At 56.3% G+C, this 18,355-nt stretch overlaps 2 protein-coding genes across 3 annotated transcripts in view; one reads left to right on the top strand and one right to left on the bottom strand.

Annotated features, from left to right (window-relative positions):
• top6bl (TOP6B like initiator of meiotic double strand breaks) overlaps positions 1–552 on the top strand; it is a 17,084-nt gene extending 16,532 nt beyond the window's left edge. Inside the window, exons 13-14 of one of the 2 annotated variants that reach the window (XR_011182383.1) lie at positions 8–215; positions 372–552. Coding sequence is in view for 1 of the 2 variants with exons in the window: in XM_069180225.1 (XP_069036326.1) it covers positions 8–58 (51 nt within the window). In the remaining variant the exon portion in view is untranslated. Of the gene's footprint in view, positions 1–7; positions 345–371 lie in introns of those variants that run through there. The other variant, XM_069180225.1, reaches the window with a different exon arrangement.
• scyl1 (SCY1-like, kinase-like 1) lies at positions 205–15,712 on the bottom strand. Its single transcript, XM_069180222.1, has 18 exons — positions 15,529–15,712; positions 12,857–12,997; positions 12,639–12,761; positions 11,760–11,980; positions 10,989–11,079; positions 10,336–10,491; positions 9,935–10,093; positions 9,684–9,791; positions 9,110–9,223; positions 8,080–8,235; positions 7,231–7,419; positions 6,579–6,654; positions 6,053–6,241; positions 5,619–5,761; positions 4,664–4,768; positions 4,161–4,499; positions 3,729–3,810; positions 205–2,451 (listed from the first exon to the last, which is right to left on the bottom strand). Exons 1-18 carry the CDS (start codon positions 15,634–15,636, stop codon positions 2,324–2,326), a joined length of 2,628 nt encoding a protein of 875 aa, XP_069036323.1. The 5' UTR covers positions 15,637–15,712; the 3' UTR covers positions 205–2,323.
• Between the last annotated feature and the right edge of the window lie 2,643 nt (positions 15,713–18,355).

Raw genomic sequence — 18,355 nt, forward strand, 5'->3', positions numbered from 1 at the left:
TTTGCAGGATGAGGTGCTGTGGCTACAGGGCATCTCCAGCCTTCCCGAGTGGGAGTGAGAGGCAGGGTCTGGGGTGCTACAAGGCCCAGGAGAAGGCAGCCAGGATCCAGACACGGATCTCCTCCTTGAGCAGAAGTGAACAGTGGTGCTCGTATGGTGAAAGTACATCTTACAGTTATATAAAAATAGCCATGTTCAAACAGGTTCGATATAGGGTAAGTCTTGTTTTTAATATGTTTCGTTTCTGATGGCTGCGTTTTGTGTTTTCCCCCCTTGGAAAGCAGCTATCTTGACGGGATGTGTTGCAAAGATTTGAAAATAAAATTAACATTCAATGGAAACGATGCACAATTGCTCTTTTTTTTTTTCAGACCTGAAATATACAGACTCCTGCTGGCCTGCTCCAGTCAGGCTCAGAAAAAGCCCTGTACCCTTTGGCAAGTCGTGAAAAACGGCTGTCCTGTCCCTCCCACGGGTTCAAACATCACACGGGCTGTGCAGTTCATTTAATACAAATACAAATAAAACCGAACAGGACGTGCTTCGAGATCACCTGATTGTATTACATATGTACACATATACATCATGTGATTCTTCTTTTTAAAACAAGGCAAGTATTTGTTTTTTTGTCACATGTGGAAACAGCAGCTATAGGAACGTCTTTTTTTTGGGGGGGGGGATCGTAGCGCGCACTGGCGGTGCCCTGGCCCAGAGCCGGGGCCAGCCAAAAGCAACAGGAGCGATACGTGGTCCTTCAAGTCATCTTCTGCCAAAATCTGGGTGTCCCCCAAGTCCTACCCCCCCCCCCAATAACATCCCCCCTCATAACAAGATGGACAGGAACTGTGTCCCCCCCACCAGCTCGTACAGGTGCTGGAGCTCCAGCTGTTGTGTTTGGTCAGTGAAATAGAATCCCAGACGTGTGACTGGAAATAAACTTCTCCGAGCGGGTCGGGCGTCAGTGCTCTCGTGAAGGAGGGAGGGATTGAAGACCAGCGAGGGTGGGGAGTGGGAACAGCAGGACCAGGACTGGGAAACTACCTGTCCACCCTTCTGGACCCGGGGCGGGGGGGTCTCCAGGGCCAGGGTTCGAGACCTGCCCCTGGGCTGGCTCCATACCAGGTGGGAAAGCTGGACGGCCCGCTGGGACAGGGCCACCCAACCCCAGGGCGAGCCAGGATCGCTCAACCCAGGGGAGGCCGAGCCAGCACTTCCTCGCCCCCGGCGAGACCCCCCACGGCGCCTTCCCTCCAGCCGAGGCTGGGGGTCACAGGGTCGCACCGCAGGGGGCAGGAGTTCACGAAAACACATTCTGCACAACGTTCGGCAGCGGCACCTGCTACCCCTCCATCTGTCCCGAGAGCTCGGCAAGTTCCTGGGTCGGCCTCCGGGCCCGAAGCCAGGACACACCTACTGTCCCCTCTGTGCTCTGCCTCTCTCTCTTTTTTTTATCCCGACTTTCCAGTTTGTTTTTTTCCTGGGGAGGGAACAATACAGCCAAACGGAAAAGCCAAAACCCGTGCTAACTGGGCAGATTACTGGGGGCTTGGGCTGGTCTGAGGTCCTGCAGCCTGCTAAAGCAGACTTCGATAGAGACGTTTCCCCAGCCCACCCTCAACACAACTCCCAGCTGGTTTTAATCAGGGCGCGTGCTGCTTCATTCGCTGACCTACTCAATTACCTCACTGAAATGGTTGATCTCAGCCCCCGAAAGAGGCACAAAGCCATCGGGTTACGCCTCAAGCACTGCAAAACACTTCCAACTGGCTTAAGGGCCGTATTAAAAACAAACAAACGAATCAAATGACTTCTCAGACATGACCAACTTGACTCGGCTTTCTCTCGGAGGCCTTTGAAAAAAAAGAGTTGAACTGGTCCGATTAAACTAAGGATCAACTCCAGTAGGGAACTAATAGCACAGGTGGAACACAAACGCACCCCCTCTGCTGGCCTCGGGCACTGGAGTCGGGCACGGCCGGCTCAGGAGGAAATCGGTACCGTGAATTAATTTGTGTTGGTCACAGAGTTCGCCCGCGCCTCTCCCTGGGCCTTCAGCTTCTGTCATCGTCAAACAGCCCCCCCCCCCCCTTCTCGGACTACCAACACAGAAAACTCCCACCCCCCACACACGGGTGAACACCCCCACCCGCAAAACGTCTGCCCCCCCTCCCCAGGGCTCACCGGCCCGCGAGGGCATCGCAACAGGAACGAAAGATGGGAGAAACTTCATCACTCTTCTCCTCCCTCCGAGGGCACGTGAGGGGGGGGGGAGGTGGGGTAATTGAGGGGGGTAGGGTGATTGCAGGCAGGCCACCCCCTCCTCTCAGTCCAGCTTGCGGGCACCCAGTTTCAGGGGACCCTTCGCCCCCTTCCTCTCTGCCCGTTTGGCCTCCAGCTCCTTCCTCCGATCCTCCCGTTTCTTCTTCTTCGCCAGCTCAGCCTTGGTCAGCCCTGGGGGGGGAAGACAGAGACGTTGTTGGTAATTAAAAAGAAAAAAAAAAAGAGAAGCACCAGCCCACCAGCAGAGCCTCTTCAACAGCAACAGCTGAGGCATCAACCAGCAGCCATATCACCCTGCAACTCCCCACTGGCAGCCCCACTGGAGCCCAGCAGTGTGAGCCTGGCCAGTACCTGGAGGGGAGACTCCTGGGAGAGCTGAGGCTGCTGCTGGAAGAGGTGTTAGTGGGGCCAGCAGGGGGTGCTCACCCTGCAGTCTGTGTGGGTCCTGATGCCCCAGTATAGTGACGGGGACACTACACTGTAAACAGGCGCCGTCCTTCGGATGAGGCTTAAAACCGAGGTCCTGACTCTCTGTGGTCATTAAAAATCCCAGGGTGTCTCTCGAGAAGAGTAGGGGTGTCACCCCAGTGTCCTGGCCAAATTTCCCCCCTGGCCTTCACCCATCATGGCCTCCTAATAACCCCCCTCTCTGAACTGGCTCCATCACTCTGCTCTCCTCCCCACTGAGAGCTGGGGTGTGGGGAGCGTTCTGGTGCACTATGGCTGCTGTCGCATCATCCAGGTGGGGGTACACACTGCTGGGGGTGGAGGGGATCCCCATTACCTGTAAAGCGCTTTGAGTGGAGTGTCCAGAAAAGCGCTATATAAGTGTAAGCAATTATTATCAACCCCACTACACGGTCTGGGCGCGTCTTGGACCCCCCCGGCCAATCGCAGGCAAGGCTGCTCTGTGAGGGGTGGGGGGGGAACGCGGCCTCGGTGCTTCCCGCTGGCGGCTCCCAGTTCCGGCCGCAAGCCTGAATTGACGCTTGGAGCCAGGTCTGCTGTTGCCTTCCGCAGGGCGTACACGCGCGCACACACACACACAGACACACACCCGAAGCCCTGGCTGGTGGACTGGCAACCAGACAGAACAGTCTTCAACAAAATGCCAGACAAAATGACTATCAGTGCACAGCCAGACTGACCACAGAAACTGCCTCATTTGTTGCTTTATGAGCATAATTCCGAAAACAGTGTCTCGCGAATGTGGAATTGGTTCTCTCCAGAAACCGTGGCCAGTGGCTGCAGTACTATGCCAGTACTTCTGGCTGGACAATGTATCGTAGACATTGATTAAATCTATGCAATCGAGCAGGGTATCGATTCAAACACCGAAGTGACTGGATGGTCACACTGAAGAAAACACTGTTTCTGTTTCCAGACAGAGTTTCTCATCAACAAACGACAGGGAGTTCAGCGCGCAAGTGCTCAGATCAACAACTCACCCTGTTCGGCCTCCAGAGACTCCCAGTTCTCCTCGGCGCCCCAGTCCCCAGCTGTGTCGGCACCCCAGGGGTCCCCCGTTTTCTGCGAGAGAGAGAGCGCGCGGACGCACACGGGTTACAGGAGAGGCCAGGGGTGGAGGCTTTGGGGTTCGTTTCAGCCAGCCACTTTCTAACAGCCTCTTCCAGTTCAGGGTCGCAGGGGGAGCTGGAGTCTGTCCCAGCCAGCACCGGGCACAAGGCGGGCTACGCCCTGGGCAGGACACCAGTCTATCACAGGGCACCCACAGACACTCACACCAGGGCCAGTCTTCCCAGAAGCCAACTAACCCACCAGCCTGTCTTTGGCCTGTGGGAGGAAACCCACTGCAGCCTCCTCTAATCCAGCACCCCCATTCCCGCCCTCTGCACCCACCCTGCGGGCGGCTCACTCACCGTGCTGGTGGGGCCAGCTCTCTGGGATATTCCCAGGAAGAAGTCATTCTGGGAGCCCTTTCCGCCGCCGCCGCCGCCGCCGCCGTTGCCACCGCCGCTGTCCCAGTTGTACTCGCTGGCCAGCCGCGTGCCCTCGGGCAGGGCCAGGGGCGCGGCCTCCCGGCGCGAGCCGGGGTCCTCCTCCCAGTCCTGGCCCCAGCCCTCGTCCCCCGGCGAGCTCTGGCCCTGCCCGTCCGCCTCCTTCTCGTTGGACCAGCTGTCGTCCGCCTCCCAGCCCGAGCTGCTCCAGTCCGAGCTCTGCTTCTTCACCGCCGAGGAGGTGGAGGAAGTCCCGGCCACCTGCGGGGCACAGGCAGGTTCGCACTGGGCCAGTCGGCAACCCAAAAGGTTCTGATCGAGCGGCTGGTCTCTAGGCGCAACAGCACACGCGGCCCAGCGGAGAACCCGGCTCAGAGGGCCGTGCAGCTGGCGAACACAGAGGGAACTCCTTCCGGGTTACTTACTCCTTTCTCATTGGCCTTCTTGGTGACTGACGACACTGCCGACCAATCGGAGGAGTTCCAGTCGTCGGGGTCCACCTGCACTTTCAAGGGCTCGGGGTCCTGCTCCTGCACGTTAAGAGATGGAGAGAGAGATCTGTTCAGCCTCCAGCCTGCTGCTCATTTACACGGCTCGTAACTTCCCCGCCTCTTCCCAGTACGCTCGTCGCCACGGATAAGTGGAGATGGCCGGTCTCTTGTCTTTCTGCTCCGGTTACCATGGTAATTAATGCCGCAGGAGTCCTGTACCACCTGGAGGCAACTATCCACTACGTCCGCCTCAGGTGGTTCAGGACTACATAAGTCGTGATCTGGCAGCGATCAGGAGCTCAGGAGTCGCAGAATTCGCTACATCTCCAGCTTCGCTCCGTGTTCCCAAATTCTCTCTTTTTTCCTGTATTCTGGTCCCTGGTTTATTCTGCTCTGTCTTTGCTCTCTGGATTCTCCTCCCACAAATTATACTGTGTCTCTTGTTTTGGAGTTTTGCTGGCCCTCTATTTACAGCTCTGAACCACGCCTGCCTGTCTCTTCTGCCAGCAGACAACCCCCCCCCCAATCATGCCACTGTCGGCCTGCGTCTCTCTGCCCGCTCTGGGCTTTATTTCACGGAAAACCACGTCACTGCTTATTTATAACAAGTCTCGTTTTCTTTTGTACTCTGTGCCATCCTCCACATGGACTCAGCCCCTGACGGGACCTACGGTTCCAGCCTGGGACATGATTCATGGGAAACAACGCCCGCGACCCAAACACAAAAGCCGCCCCAAGCGAGAGCCGATTCTGCGCCGCGCGCATTTTGCAAACGCAGCCAGCCATCGCGCCCCTTGCTAGAGTTCACCAGCTCAGCCAAGGTGGCTGGACGATTGGTCCCGAGCAACCCATCAGAGTGAGGATGGTGCACATCCTGTCTGTCGTTCACCTCCAGGCTTCCCCAGTCCTCTTCCTCCCAGCGGTCGCTCGCAGGCTCCTCCTCTTCCTCCTGCTCTTTGCCGGCTCCCCATTGGTCAGCGAGGCCGGAGGAGGCGGGCTGGGGGCGGGGAGCTTCCTTCTTGGCCTCCTCCACTGTCGGGCAGAGGGATGATGGAAACACGGAGCCGAACAAGCAACAGGAGATTTTCTACGGCCGACAAACTTCAACTTGTTTTCGGGGGGAAATGGGGGAGGGGGGATTAGGGGGCTGCACAAATGGCAATTTTAAGCAGATGTGGAATCAATTAATTCACTCATTGATCCGATCTGCTGTGGGATCGTACTACTTTCCCTCCCCGCTCTTCCTCACCACTGCAAAGCGGAGTTCAACATGGGCTCTGGGATGGGTATCCCGGCATTCTGACCCCCTCCTGTCCCCCGTACCTCTGCTCCCGCTGGTGCCGTTGGGGGGCGGCCCTGCGGGGGGCGCTGGTGCCGCGGTGGCGGGCGGGGCGTGGTCGGGCGCGGTGCGGATGAGCTTGGAGGTGAGGGAAGAGACGCCCGTGACGGCCCAGCCCGCCCAGCTGGCGGCCGCGGCTCCGGGAGAGGAGGCCGAAGAGTGGACGTCCTTCTCTGGAGCCGAGTTCGGGATCCGGGATTGGGGGGGGGGAAGGGGAGGAAAGAGGAGACTGAAGATGAAAACACCCGCCACAAAAGAGAAAACGATCCAAGGATCTGCTCCAGCTGTTTCCTGCAGGATCTCCAGGGAACCAGCTTCTACAGCACAGCTGGGACAGCCTGTCCCATGCCCCTCCCACCCTCGGCGTAAAGATTTTTCCCCCCAGCTTTATCTGCTATTCACTATCGCAGTTTTTCAGCCACAGCAGCAGGGCAAGCGTTCTTCTGAAGGAGTGCAGTGGCCCCACTTTTCTGAACAACGGGACACCGAAAAACACACAGATCTGCTCACCTATTTCCGCCAGCTTGGAAGGGTCTTCAGACACCGTCTCCAGTTTACTCAGGAAGCTCTTAATTGCTTTAAACGCCTGTATGGGCAAAACGGGAGACAGACGAGGAGTGTGTGATGAGAGAAGGGCCAGGGAGAAATTCCTGATGCACAGCAGTTTCACTGACTCCACATTTTACAGTGCAGTCTGCTCGGCTGTTAGCAGAATCAGACTCCCACTGCACAGCGGTCTGACCCACTCCAGGTCTTACAGTGCACTCAATCAGACACCCCCACGCCCACACAAAACAGTTTTCAGTGTTGTCAGCCTCTTGTTCCACAGCAGCGTGATCCGCTCCAGGTGGTACAGTGCAGTCTATCAGACAAATCACTACACGGCAGGGTTTAGTGTTTCCTGAATTCTGTTGCTCAGCAGTGTGATCCGCTCCAGGTGGTACAGTGCAGTCTATCAGACAAATCACTACACAGCAGGGTTTAGTGTTTCCTGAATTCTGTTGCTCAGCAGTGTGATCCGCTCCAGGTGGTACAGTGCAGTCTATCAGACAAATCACTACACGGCAGGGTTTAGTGTTTCCTGAATCCTGTTGCACGGCAGTGTGATCCGCTCCAGGTGGTACAGTGCAGCGAATCCGAGCAGCTCCAGGAGGGGCAGTACCTGGTCTCGGACACTCTTGTCCGGGTCGACGGTCAGGGCGCAGAGCACCGGCAGGATGCGGCAGGCGCACTCGCTGGCGGCGTAGAAGCTGTGCGTGGCGGCCAAGCCCAGCACGCCCGCGGCCCGCGATGCCGGGAAGGGGTCCTTGGTGGCGCGGGAGAAGGCCGAGATCAGCACGCGCTGCCTGGTCTGGGGGGGGAGGAGGGCAAGAAGTGAGAAAGAGTGTCTTCCAGTTTTGAGCAGAGGAGATTACAAGCATACCGCCTCCTCTGAGGCATCGGATAGGGTCAACCCAGCTTGCTTAGTCAGACTCCCACTGCACTGCAGTCTGATCCGCCTCCAGGTTTTACAATGCAGTCAAATCAGACACCCACTGCACAACAGGTTTTAGTGTTGTCAGATTTCTATCACACAGCAGTCTGATCTGCTCCAGGTTTTACGATGTTGTTCACCTGAATCCCACTGCACTGCAGTCTAATCTGCTCCAGGTTTTACAATGCAGTCCAATCAGACACCCACTGCACAACAGGTTTTAGTGTTGTCAGGTTTCTATCACACAGCAGTCTGATCTGCTCCGGGTTCTACACTGCTGTAATCAAGACTCCTCCTGCACAGCCGCCTGATCCGTGTCCAGGTTTGACACTGCAGTTAATCAGACACGACGGGTTTCAGTGTTTCGGGACCCGGGGAGCACAAGCAGAGGCCGCAGCACACGGAAGAGCATTTCAAAACACGAGAACAGGAGACCCTTTACATAAAGGGGGGGCGGGAGCATGGAGCAGGCTGGATGACGGCGTTCACAAAGCCCGCCGAGAGCCCAGACGCTCTCCGAGCGGGAGGTGCGCTCACCGTGGCGTTGAGGTAGGGGGCGATCTTGCCCAGGCACACGGTGGTGTTGCAGCGGATGGGGCCCTGGTCGTCGCGGGCCTGCAGGCGGGCGAAGTGCCGCATGAGCTCCGCGTTCAGGTTCGTCTCGCTCAGCTTGGGAGCCAGCAGCAGCATGGACTGGGAGAGGGAGAGAGAGAGAACCAGACCGGACCTGAGCCACTGGACCCGAACCACCGGACCAGCTGTTCTCCTGGTCACTACAGGACTGGACCTGAACCACGGGACCAGCTGTCCCCCTGGTCTGACAGGACTGAACCTGAACCACTGGACCAGCTGTCCTCCTGGTCTAACAAGACTGGCCCTGAACCACGGGACCAGCTGTCCCCCTGGTCTGACAGGACTGAACCTGAACCAACTGACCAGCTGTCCCCCTGGTCTGACAGGACTGGACCTGAACCACGGGACCAGCTGTCCCCCTGGTCTGACAGGACTGAACCTGAACCACTGGACCAGCTGTCCTCCTGGTCTAACAAGACTGGCCCTGAACCACGGGACCAGCTGTCCCCCTGGTCTGACAGGACTGAACCTGAACCAACTGACCAGCTGTCCCCCTGGTCTGACAGGACTGGACCTGAACCACGGGACCAGCTGTCCCCCTGGTCTGACAGGACTGAACCTGAACCACTGGACCAGCTGTCCCCCTGGTCTAACAAGACTGGCCCTGAACCACGGGACCAGCTGTCCCCCTGGTCTGACAGGACTGAACCTGAACCACTGGACCAGCTGTCCCCCTGGTCTAACAAGACTGGCCCTGAACCACCGGACCAGCTGTCCTCCCGGTCTAACAGGACTGGACCTGAACCAACTGACCAGCTGTCCCCCTGGTCTGACAGGACTGGACCTGAACCACTGGACCAGCTGTCCTACTGGTGTGACAGGACTGGACCTGAACCCCTGAAAACACAGGCTCTTTGCTGGCTCTGCTAGTCTGGTCTCGTTTCCTCTGGTCCACAGGGCTCCGCTGGCCGGGCGGACAGTCCTGACCCCCCACCTTGACCGTCTGCTCTCGGATGGCGGGGTTGGTGTCCGTGAAGCCGTGGACAACGTGGGGGAAGATCTGGGAGTTCACAGCCGCCTCGTTCAGGTACTGAATGAAGTTCTCCATCTGAGAGCGGGAGAGATCGGGAGAGGGGGGAGGGAGAAGGAAGGGAGATGGAGAGAGACAGAGAGAGAAATAATGTACAAAGGCTGTAAACAAGAGGAGGCCCTTCAGCCCAGATCAGTGATCTCATCCAGCTGTTTCTGGACAGAAGACGGGTCAGCCAGGGGATCAGCCTCAACAACAACACCAGCCGAGCGGGCTCCTCCACACCCTTTGTGTAAAGAACCCGTTTAATCTTCTAAATTTAATTTAATCCACTCGGCTGCTTTAATGCCGCCCAGCGTGCACATATTTCTGAGATACAGCAGAAGACGGCTTTTCTTATATTTGGGAAGTCAAACCGCTTCTTTACACAAAGGGTGGCGGGGGTGGGGAACAAGCCACCCGGATTTTCCCCGGTCGTGCTTGGGGTGACCCGGGATCCAGGCCGAACCGGACAGGGGGACCAGAACCGCGGACCGACCTGCTGCAGTAGCCGGATCCTCATGGCCCGGTCGGTGGAGGAGAACATCTTCACGATGACCGGGATGATCTTCTGCTGGTACTCCTCCGCGCTCAGGAACTTCCCCACCTGCGCGTAAGGGGGGGGGGGGGGGGGAAACGGGGAAAACGCGGATCACAGCTGGCACATCCTGAACCCGGGACCACCCTTCAGATCAGACAAAACCCCCCAAAAACAAAACCCGGAAAACGGATCCCGGACCCGGCTGATACCTTGAAGAGGGGGGTGAGGATCACGGCGCCGGCGTTCCCGAACTCGAAGGCGGTCAGCAGCTGCGGGAGCACCTTGTGCCGGCAGAAGTCCTCCGGGAAGGAGTCCAGGTTGTCACTCAGCTCCTGGAAAAACTTCTGCTTCTCCGCCGGCTCCTTGATCTGACAAATCGAAAGGTAAATGACGTGAAAACGGTTTAAAATGAGATGTTACCCTTCCCTCCTCCTCCTCCCCCAACATCCATCCTTCACTGACCTCCCTGTCTCCCAGAGCAGGAGCCGATCCGAAGTATCCGGAACGGCAAAGAGACACCCCCTCCCCGCAGGGGGCGCTAGAGAGCGCGTCGGTACCCATGCCCCCCTACCCCCAGGAACACAGCTGGCCGGGCCGGGCCGGGCCGTACCTGGATCTCCTCCAGGAAGAGGTTGGTCTCCACGAAGCTGTTGCTCATGAAGCCGCCGGGGCCGCGGCAGTTCTGCAGGAAGCGGGCCGGGTTGGGCCGGGCCTTGGGGTTCGCCCCCACCAGCTCGCAGTAATGGGGCACCAGCTGCTTGGGGATCTGGGAGAGACGCCGTCAGGGGTCAGGGGTCAGGGCGAGCGGGAGCGGGCAGAGACACGCACACCCAGGACACCACACGCACACCCAGCCAGGACAGACACAGCCAGGACAGACACACCCAGACAGCCAGGACAGACACACCCAGACAGCCAGGACAGACACACAGCCAGGACAGACACACCCAGACAGCCAGGACAGACTCACCCAGACAGCCAGGACAGACACACAGCCACACAGCCAGGACAGACACACAGCCACAGAGCCAGGACAGCCACAGAGCCACAGAGCCAGGACAGCCACAGAGCCAGGACAGCCACAGAGCCAGGACAGCCACAGAGCCAGGACAGCCACAGAGCCAGACAGCCAGGACACACACACAGCCAGACAGCCAGGACACACACACAGCCAGGACACACACACAGCCAGGACACACACACAGCCAGGACACACACACAGCCAGGACACACACACAGCCAGGACACACACACAGCCGTTACCTTGCCCAGCGAGCGCAGGGAGGAGGCTCGAGGCAGGGGTCCGTTAAACACCTCCCAGATCAGGCAGCCCAGACGCCACACGTCCGCCGACCTGCAAGACAACACGCACTCCGTCGGCACCAGTCCTCTCCTCCGGACTGCCCCCGAGACGCAGGGGGAGACCGACTCTCTATGGAAGCAACCAAGCAGCTTGCTGGGACAGTACAGGATTCGTCTAAGGACAGCAGCTCTGGGACCCCCACATGTGTGCGGAGGACCATGGGAAACGGGGGGTGGGCTCTGAAAAACTGAGAACAGGAGACTCTTCTTTACACAGAGGGAGGTGGGGGCAGGGAACAACATGGTCTTTTTTTAAGCCCATTTCCACCTCTTTCTTTGGCAGGGTGAGATCCCCCGGCCAGGACAGGAGGTACTACATTACACAGAGGGAGGTGGGAGCGGGGAACAAGCCGACCGGCGGCGTGGTTAAAGGCCGATACCCTGGCTCCTCCCAAGACACACCTGGATGAGATCCTGTAGATCTAATATCTACATCCGACCAAACAGGCTTCAGAAACTGTTTTGCTGTTCTTATGGGCCCGGTCTCCTCCCCAGCGACCGGAAATACACCATGAAGAGCTGCTTGAGGGACTCAGTGTGGCAAACAAGTTCGGAACCCACAAAAACGAGAGCCTAATTCTACAGGGGTATACAACAGGCTGTAATTCTCCGGGGTCACCAGAAGATGGGGATCCCTCTCCCCGCCGTAGCGCAGTCGCCCCGGCTCCTCACCACTTCTCCCCGGCGGCGCTGCCGGCTCCCTCGGGGGGCTCGTACTTCTCCAGCTCGGGGCCGGGGCGCCGGGGGGGGGCGGGGTCCGCAGGGGGCCGGGCCGAGGTCATGAACTCCAGCCCGCCCAGCTTCCACTCCCCGGCCCGGTCCACGAAGACGGACCAGGTGCCCACGTTGTTGTGCACCAGGTGGCAGTCGTTCACCACGAAGCTCAGCGCTTTCTGGCGGCGCCGTCGGAGAAGGGAGACAGTGGGGGGGGGGGGGATGAAAAAATCAGACCGGCCTCCCTCCTCGCCATCAACCACTGATCCATCCCACAATTCCCCATCTCCCCCCCCCCCCCCAGTCCATCCCACAATTCCCCATCCGTCCATCCCACAATTCCCCATCCGTCCATCCCACAATTCCCCATCTTCCCCCCCCCATCCGTCCATCCCACAATTCCCCATCTCCCCCCTCCCCCCCCATCCGTCTATCCCACAATTCCCCATCCTCCCCCCCATCCGTCCATCCCACAATTCCCCATCTTCCCCTTCTGGGCAGAGCTGTGGCTCTGTGTCTCAGGATCTGCGCCTGTGGCTGGGAGGTTGCCGGTTCAAATCCTGCAGCCGGCAGAGGGATCCTACTCTGTTGGGGCCCCTGAGCGAGGCCCTTCACCCCAGCTGCTCCAGGGGCGCTGTATAAATGGCCGACCCTGCGCTCTGACCCCCAGCTTCTCTCTCCCTGTCTGTGTGTCTCCTGGAGAGCAAGCTGGGGTCTGCGAAAAGACACATCCCTCATGCAAGAAACTGTATAGGGCTGATAAAGTGATCTGATCTTCTCTTCCTCCCCCCATCCGTCCATCCTCTCTAACATCCCCCCCCCCCCCCCCTCACTCACCACGACCTGGTGGAGCCCCCAGGAGACCTCCAGCTCTCTGGCGCCCCCTGCCTCCGCCTGGGCCTTGAGGTGGACAGCCAGGGGCGTCACCGGCTCCGTCACCACGTACAGGCACCTCTCCGTCTGCGGGCACAGGGCGAGAGGGCGTCAGGGCACCGCGGGGCGCCGCGGGGACGGGGGGGTAGGGGGCGCCCCGAGCCCCGAGCCCCGGCCCTTACCTCCAGGCCGTCCACGAAGGCCAGGATGTTCGGGTGGCGGAGGGTCTTCGTCCTCTTAAAGGCCGCCTTCGCCAGCGCCGTCTGCTCGTCCGAACCCGACTTCACCTCGAAGGCGAACACCGAGACCAGCTCGCCCGTCGCCTGTGCGGGGGAGACACAGAGACGGGTTGGGGTGGAGGGGGGGAGGGGTCACAGCCGCATCGCCTGAGCTGAGCCCCAGCCTGCTCCGAACGGCACAGTGAGCACGATTCGCCCACCCAGGCATTTTCGAACCCCTGTATGCAGTTGAGGGCTGTGGGGGAGCTGGAGTCTATCCCAGCAAGCAACAGGCGCAAGGCGGGGTACGCCCTGGACGGGACGCCAGTCCGTCACGGGACACCCACACACTCCCACCCCAGGGTCCGTTTTCCCCAGAAGTCTTTGGAAATCGGAGCACCCAGAAGAAACCCATGTGAATACGTGAGGGGCATGCAAACTCCACACAGACAGCACCCCAGGGTCCGCAAGCGAGCCCAGGGCTGTGCCCGTGCCGCCCAGCCTGACTCACAATCAGTGTGAACCACCGGAATGACCTCCACTGAGCTGGGCTGGAAAACCTGGAGCGGATCAGTCTGCTGTGCACTGGGAGAGTCTAACTGACGGCTCCGTAAAACCTGGAGCGGATCAGTCTGCTGTGCACTGGGAGAGTCTAACTGACAGCTCTGTAAAACCTGGAGCGGATCAGTCTGCTGTGCACTGGGAGAGTCTAACTGACGGCTCCGTAAAACCTGGAGCAGATCAGACTGCTGTGCACTGGGAGAGTCTAACTGACAGCTCTGTAAAACCTGGAGCAGATCAGACTGCTGTGCACTGAGAGAGTCTAACTGACGGCTCCGTAAAACCTGGAGCGGATCAGTCTGCTGTGCACTGGGAGAGTCTAACTGACAGCACTGTAAAAGATGGAGCAGATCAGACTGCTGTGCACTGGGAGAGTCTAACTGACGGCTCTCTAAAACCTGGAGCAGATCAGACTGCTGTGCACTGGGAGAGTCTAACTGACAGCTCTGTAAAACCTGGAGCAGATCAGACTGCTGTGCACTGAGAGAGTCTAACTGACAGCTCTGTAAAACCTGGAGCGGATCAGTCTGCTGTGCACTGGGAGAGTCTAACTGACAGCACTGTAAAAGATGGAGCGGATCAGTCTGCTGTGCACTGGGAGAGTCTAACTGACAGCACTGTAAAAGATGGAGCGGATCAGTCTGCTGTGCACTGGGAGAGTCTAACTGACAGCACTGTAAAAGATGGAGCGGATCAGTCTGCTGTGCACTGGGAGAGTCTAACTGACAGCACTGTAAAACCTGGAGCAGATCAGACTGCTGTGCACTGAGAGAGTCTAACTGACAGCTCTGTAAAACCTGGAGCGGATCAGACTGCTGTGCACTGAGAGAGTCTAACTGACAGCACTGTAAAACCTGGAGCGGATCAGACTGCTGTGCACTGAGAGAGTCTAACTGACAGCTCTGTAAAACCTGGAGCGGATCAGACTGCTGTGCACTGAGAGAGTCTAACTGACAGCACTGTAAAACCTGGAGCGGATCAGTCTGCTGTGCAGTAGGGGCTCTGATGGACAGCACTGTAAAAGATGGAGCGGATCAGACTGCTGTGCACTGGGAGAGTCTAACTGACAGCTCTGTAAAACCTGGAGCAGATCAGTCTGCTGTGTAATGGGAGAGTCTAACTGACAGCTCTGTAAATCCTGGAGCGGATCAGACTGCTGTGCAGCGGGGGCTCTGATGGACAGCACTGTAAAAGATGGAGCGGATCAGACTGCTGTGTAATGGGAGCATACCCGGCCACACTAAAACCTTGCCTGATGGTGCTGTAAAACCTGGAGCTCTTCAATGAATTGGGATCCAACCTCTGTACACAAGGCCCGCCGCTAAACGGACTTTCCGGGAACGATGATCTAAACACCGGCTGCTATCGGGCCCAGGGGGAACAGGCTGCGCTCCAGAAAGCGTGGTGTTGGCAAGTCACCTCAGGAGGAGGAAAAGAAAAAAAGAATTCTGCCCTCCTCATCTGCAGCGACAGCTCCGCACTCAGTGGGATTCAACGCCGGTCAAGGTCCAGCGGGACCCCAGCACTTGAAATAAACGAGGGGGGAAACCGCTGGACCGGGGTGGGGGGGGGGTGATGCGGAGGAGGGGTCCGTCCTGCCTGGAGAGAAATTAACAGCACGCCAGTCCAGCTGTGCTTCCCCTGCCTATATAAAAGGCTCAGGTCTCCCCCCCCCCCCACACGACACAGGATTTTGCCAATTAACACGTCAAGGGAGATGAGAGTTTAAACAAGCGTCTCACTCAAGTCCTCTACACCCAGCGACGTGGCGACAACAGACGTGTTTATACCGGATAGGGGAGCGGACAAAGGCGGACATTCAGGTGATTATTTTTAAAAGTCATTGACAGTTCGTGCGAATAGGCATTTTGGCCCCCCCTTTTTGTTTTTTTGCCCCGTCTCCCTAAACCTACCTGCAAAATTTCCCCCCACAACCATACAAGCCCCCCCCGTCCTCCCCGCACCGCCAACTCGGCCGCAGCCGCTACTCGAGCCCGGGGCGTCGGCAAATCCTAGGCCTCGATCCCCCGCCGCCGCCTCTCCGTTCACCGTTTCAGATCAAACCCGGGCCTTACCTTCCGTTTCCCCCGGTGCAGAGTCCATATTCCGGACGGCTCCTGGGTGTCCGGTAAGATTTCGTACTGAAAATCTTTAACTGGATCCCGGGCGAAGAAGGACCACATCCCACCTTTGCTACCGACATCAAAACACGGAATGAACTGCGGGCTCGTCTGCAGCGCTGCCGTGCAGTACCGCAGCGCCACCGCTAGAGGGGGGGAGGCTAAGCCTGCGTGTTATATTACTGTCCGGCCGCTAGGTGGAGACACGCCCGCAGGATGTCGGCCTCGCACGGGTTTTAATTTTTTTTAATTTTATTTTTTTTAATTAAACGTATAAAGAATTTACAAATACAACTACAACCCGAGGCTCAAAAACAGGTACAAGAGGAAAAAACACGAACAGGAAAAAAAAAACCTGAGGTAATGAAGTAAATTATGTGATTAAATTGTATTTTTTTTTTACATATATCATCCGTTTTCCTTACTTTGTCAATTTTTTTAAATAGAATTTAAATAGTTGAAGTGGAGCTGAAAAAGACCTACAAAGGGGAGGATTATTAGACCCTTTTGATTTATGGATGTGAAATTTACCCAGAATGACTAATGAATTGACTATAAAAAAAATGCTCTTTTTCCAAATGTTCTATTAAACAGTACAATAAAATATCAAAATCCTTCAAGCTAAAAAACACCTTTAACTGCCTGCCAACACACCTCCGCAAACCGACACCTCACAAATAACTGCACCAAAGACTCCCCTTCAGCTCGACAAAAAACACACAGATCACCCTGCTCAGGCTTTAGAGCGATTTAGAGAGCACTAATTGAACTGGATAAAACTTATGAACAACTTTCAACGATATCTCTTTAACTTTGTTTGTAACACACTCTCTATCAGGAGTTGTCCAAACTAACTCCTAAGTTTATATTTTCAAACATTGCATTCCAAAAAGATAAACAAATAGGGATATGATAATAATAATAATAATAATAAAATAATAATAATAATAATTGCTTACACTTATATAGTGCTTTTCTGGACACTCCACTCAAAGCGCTTTACAGGTAATGGGGATCCCCTCCACCCCCAGCAGTGTGTACCCCCACCTGGATGATGGGGGTCTACACAGAGATTCCTTCTGTGAGTATTGTTACATTTCTTATCCTTTATTTCCACGCCATCCCAGAATAAATCAGTTGTAGGACCCAAAAGGAGGTCAGTCCTATTAACACTTTGATTTGCTTTTAACAAGCTCACTACACCTTCCGGAATGGTATCAAAAACTATCGCATATTTCTTAGGGGGGGGTGACAGGGAACTGAAATCTCTCCAGGAATTCAGGATAAGTAAACAATCTGCCGTCTTTATTCAACAGTTGAGCCACCAAAAGAGGAGAAACGTGTCGTTGCCGTCTCTGTCCAGGAGAGGGCGACCAGACGCCATCAGAAAGCAGAAGGCCGTCCGACTGTTGTGATGATATCCCTGCTCCTCAGCGAATTTAATTATTTAACCCTCGCCCTGTTCTCCCGCACAGGGTCTCAATGGGACAAGGGCAGACGAAGAGGTCAGCCCCCATAGTGCAGTGTACGAGAAAAGGGGGCTCATTATTCTGGACTTGGGGGTCCCCCCCAACACTGGCTGCCCTTCAGCCCGGCTGAGTCCTTTACTGAACTGTTCTCTGATTCTCAGAAAGTTGCGTCTGTCGCTTTTGAACCAGTGAGCTGAGCCCCTTGGAACCAAGACAACAGGGGTCTTATTAACACTCTTGATGGGGACAGCTGATGTCAAGTTATTAAAATCGCCATTTTTCCCCAAGTTTGATCGGCTTAAGTGCTGCTCGGGGGAAACGAACACATCACAAACACGGGGTCCCCCAAATCACAGTTCATGTGACCCCGGTTATCCGTCGACTTCCAAACCCGATCTACAGCTCCTCAGATGGGAGGCTTAAAATGAAGAGACGGAGTTCTCCAAGTTCAGCAGGATAGCGGTTGGTAAATTTAACAAGCAACAGGTCTAATTAGTCCATTATTAGGTGACAGAATGAAGACTTCAGTGGGGGAACACAGACTGGGGGGGTCACAAGAACCGGAGGCAGACAGGAGTCCCGCCTCTCACGCCCTGAGGAATATTCTGGCACTAAACGGACCCGAGCTGAAGGTGTGAACCAGTGAGGGGTACCACGTGCAGTACCCTGGTTTAGGGGCAGCCCCCAGTACCCAAAGGTTCCAACCGGCACCCAGCGAGAAACCCCCCCGAGTCTCGATTAGGTATGGCCATGCATCTTACACGCAGGTGGATCAGAGCAAACAGACCAGGAGGAATGAAAAGTCACAAAGACTTCAGAAAACACACCCTTTCGCATTAAAGAAATCTACTCCAAAGGAGCAAACCGGATTTCTCCCCTTGTGTCGTTGAAGATGAGCTGGTTGTAGATTGGGCTGGCTTTCGTGGTGGTAAAATGTGGAATGCGGGGGTTGCTGGTTAGTGGCGATCAATGCATCACTGCTACCAAAATGACAAGTTTATCTTTTACACGTTGCAATACAATACTTCAAGAGGAACCCTGCAGAGGAGTCGAGACTGATGGGGTTAGTGGGACTCTGCAGATACTGGGTTCACAGATTCAAACTGCTTTATTGGTAAAAAGTGTTGCCAAAGCACAGTCACTACAGCATCTACTTACATTTACAATACAAATGCATCATTGGCATTAACACACACCACAGAACATTAAACCGGCTCCCTGTCTGTTCCTCAGGCTGGGACAGGAGATCACACACTATTATTATTATTGAGAGACAGGCTCACTGTCTGTTCCTCAGGCTGGGACAGGAGATC

The sequence above is a fragment of the Lepisosteus oculatus genome, chromosome 18 (genome assembly GCF_040954835.1).
Source record: "Lepisosteus oculatus isolate fLepOcu1 chromosome 18, fLepOcu1.hap2, whole genome shotgun sequence".
Taxonomy (NCBI): Eukaryota; Metazoa; Chordata; class Actinopteri; order Semionotiformes; family Lepisosteidae; genus Lepisosteus; species Lepisosteus oculatus.

What these genes read in the sequence shown, in the direction of transcription:
- scyl1 (XM_069180222.1), bottom strand. Translation starts at nt 15,636, where the DNA reads ATGTGGTCCTTCTTCGCCCGGGATCCAGTTAAAGATTTTCAGTACGAA. An exon ending in CCTTCGTGGACGGCCTGGAG is followed by an intron (nt 12,762 to 12,856) that starts GTAAGGGCCGGG and finishes CTGTGCCCGCAG; the next exon opens with ACGGAGAGGTGCCTGTACGT. An exon ending in TCTTCCTGGAGGAGATCCAG is followed by an intron (nt 10,094 to 10,335) that starts GTACGGCCCGGC and finishes TCGATTTGTCAG; the next exon opens with ATCAAGGAGCCGGCGGAGAA.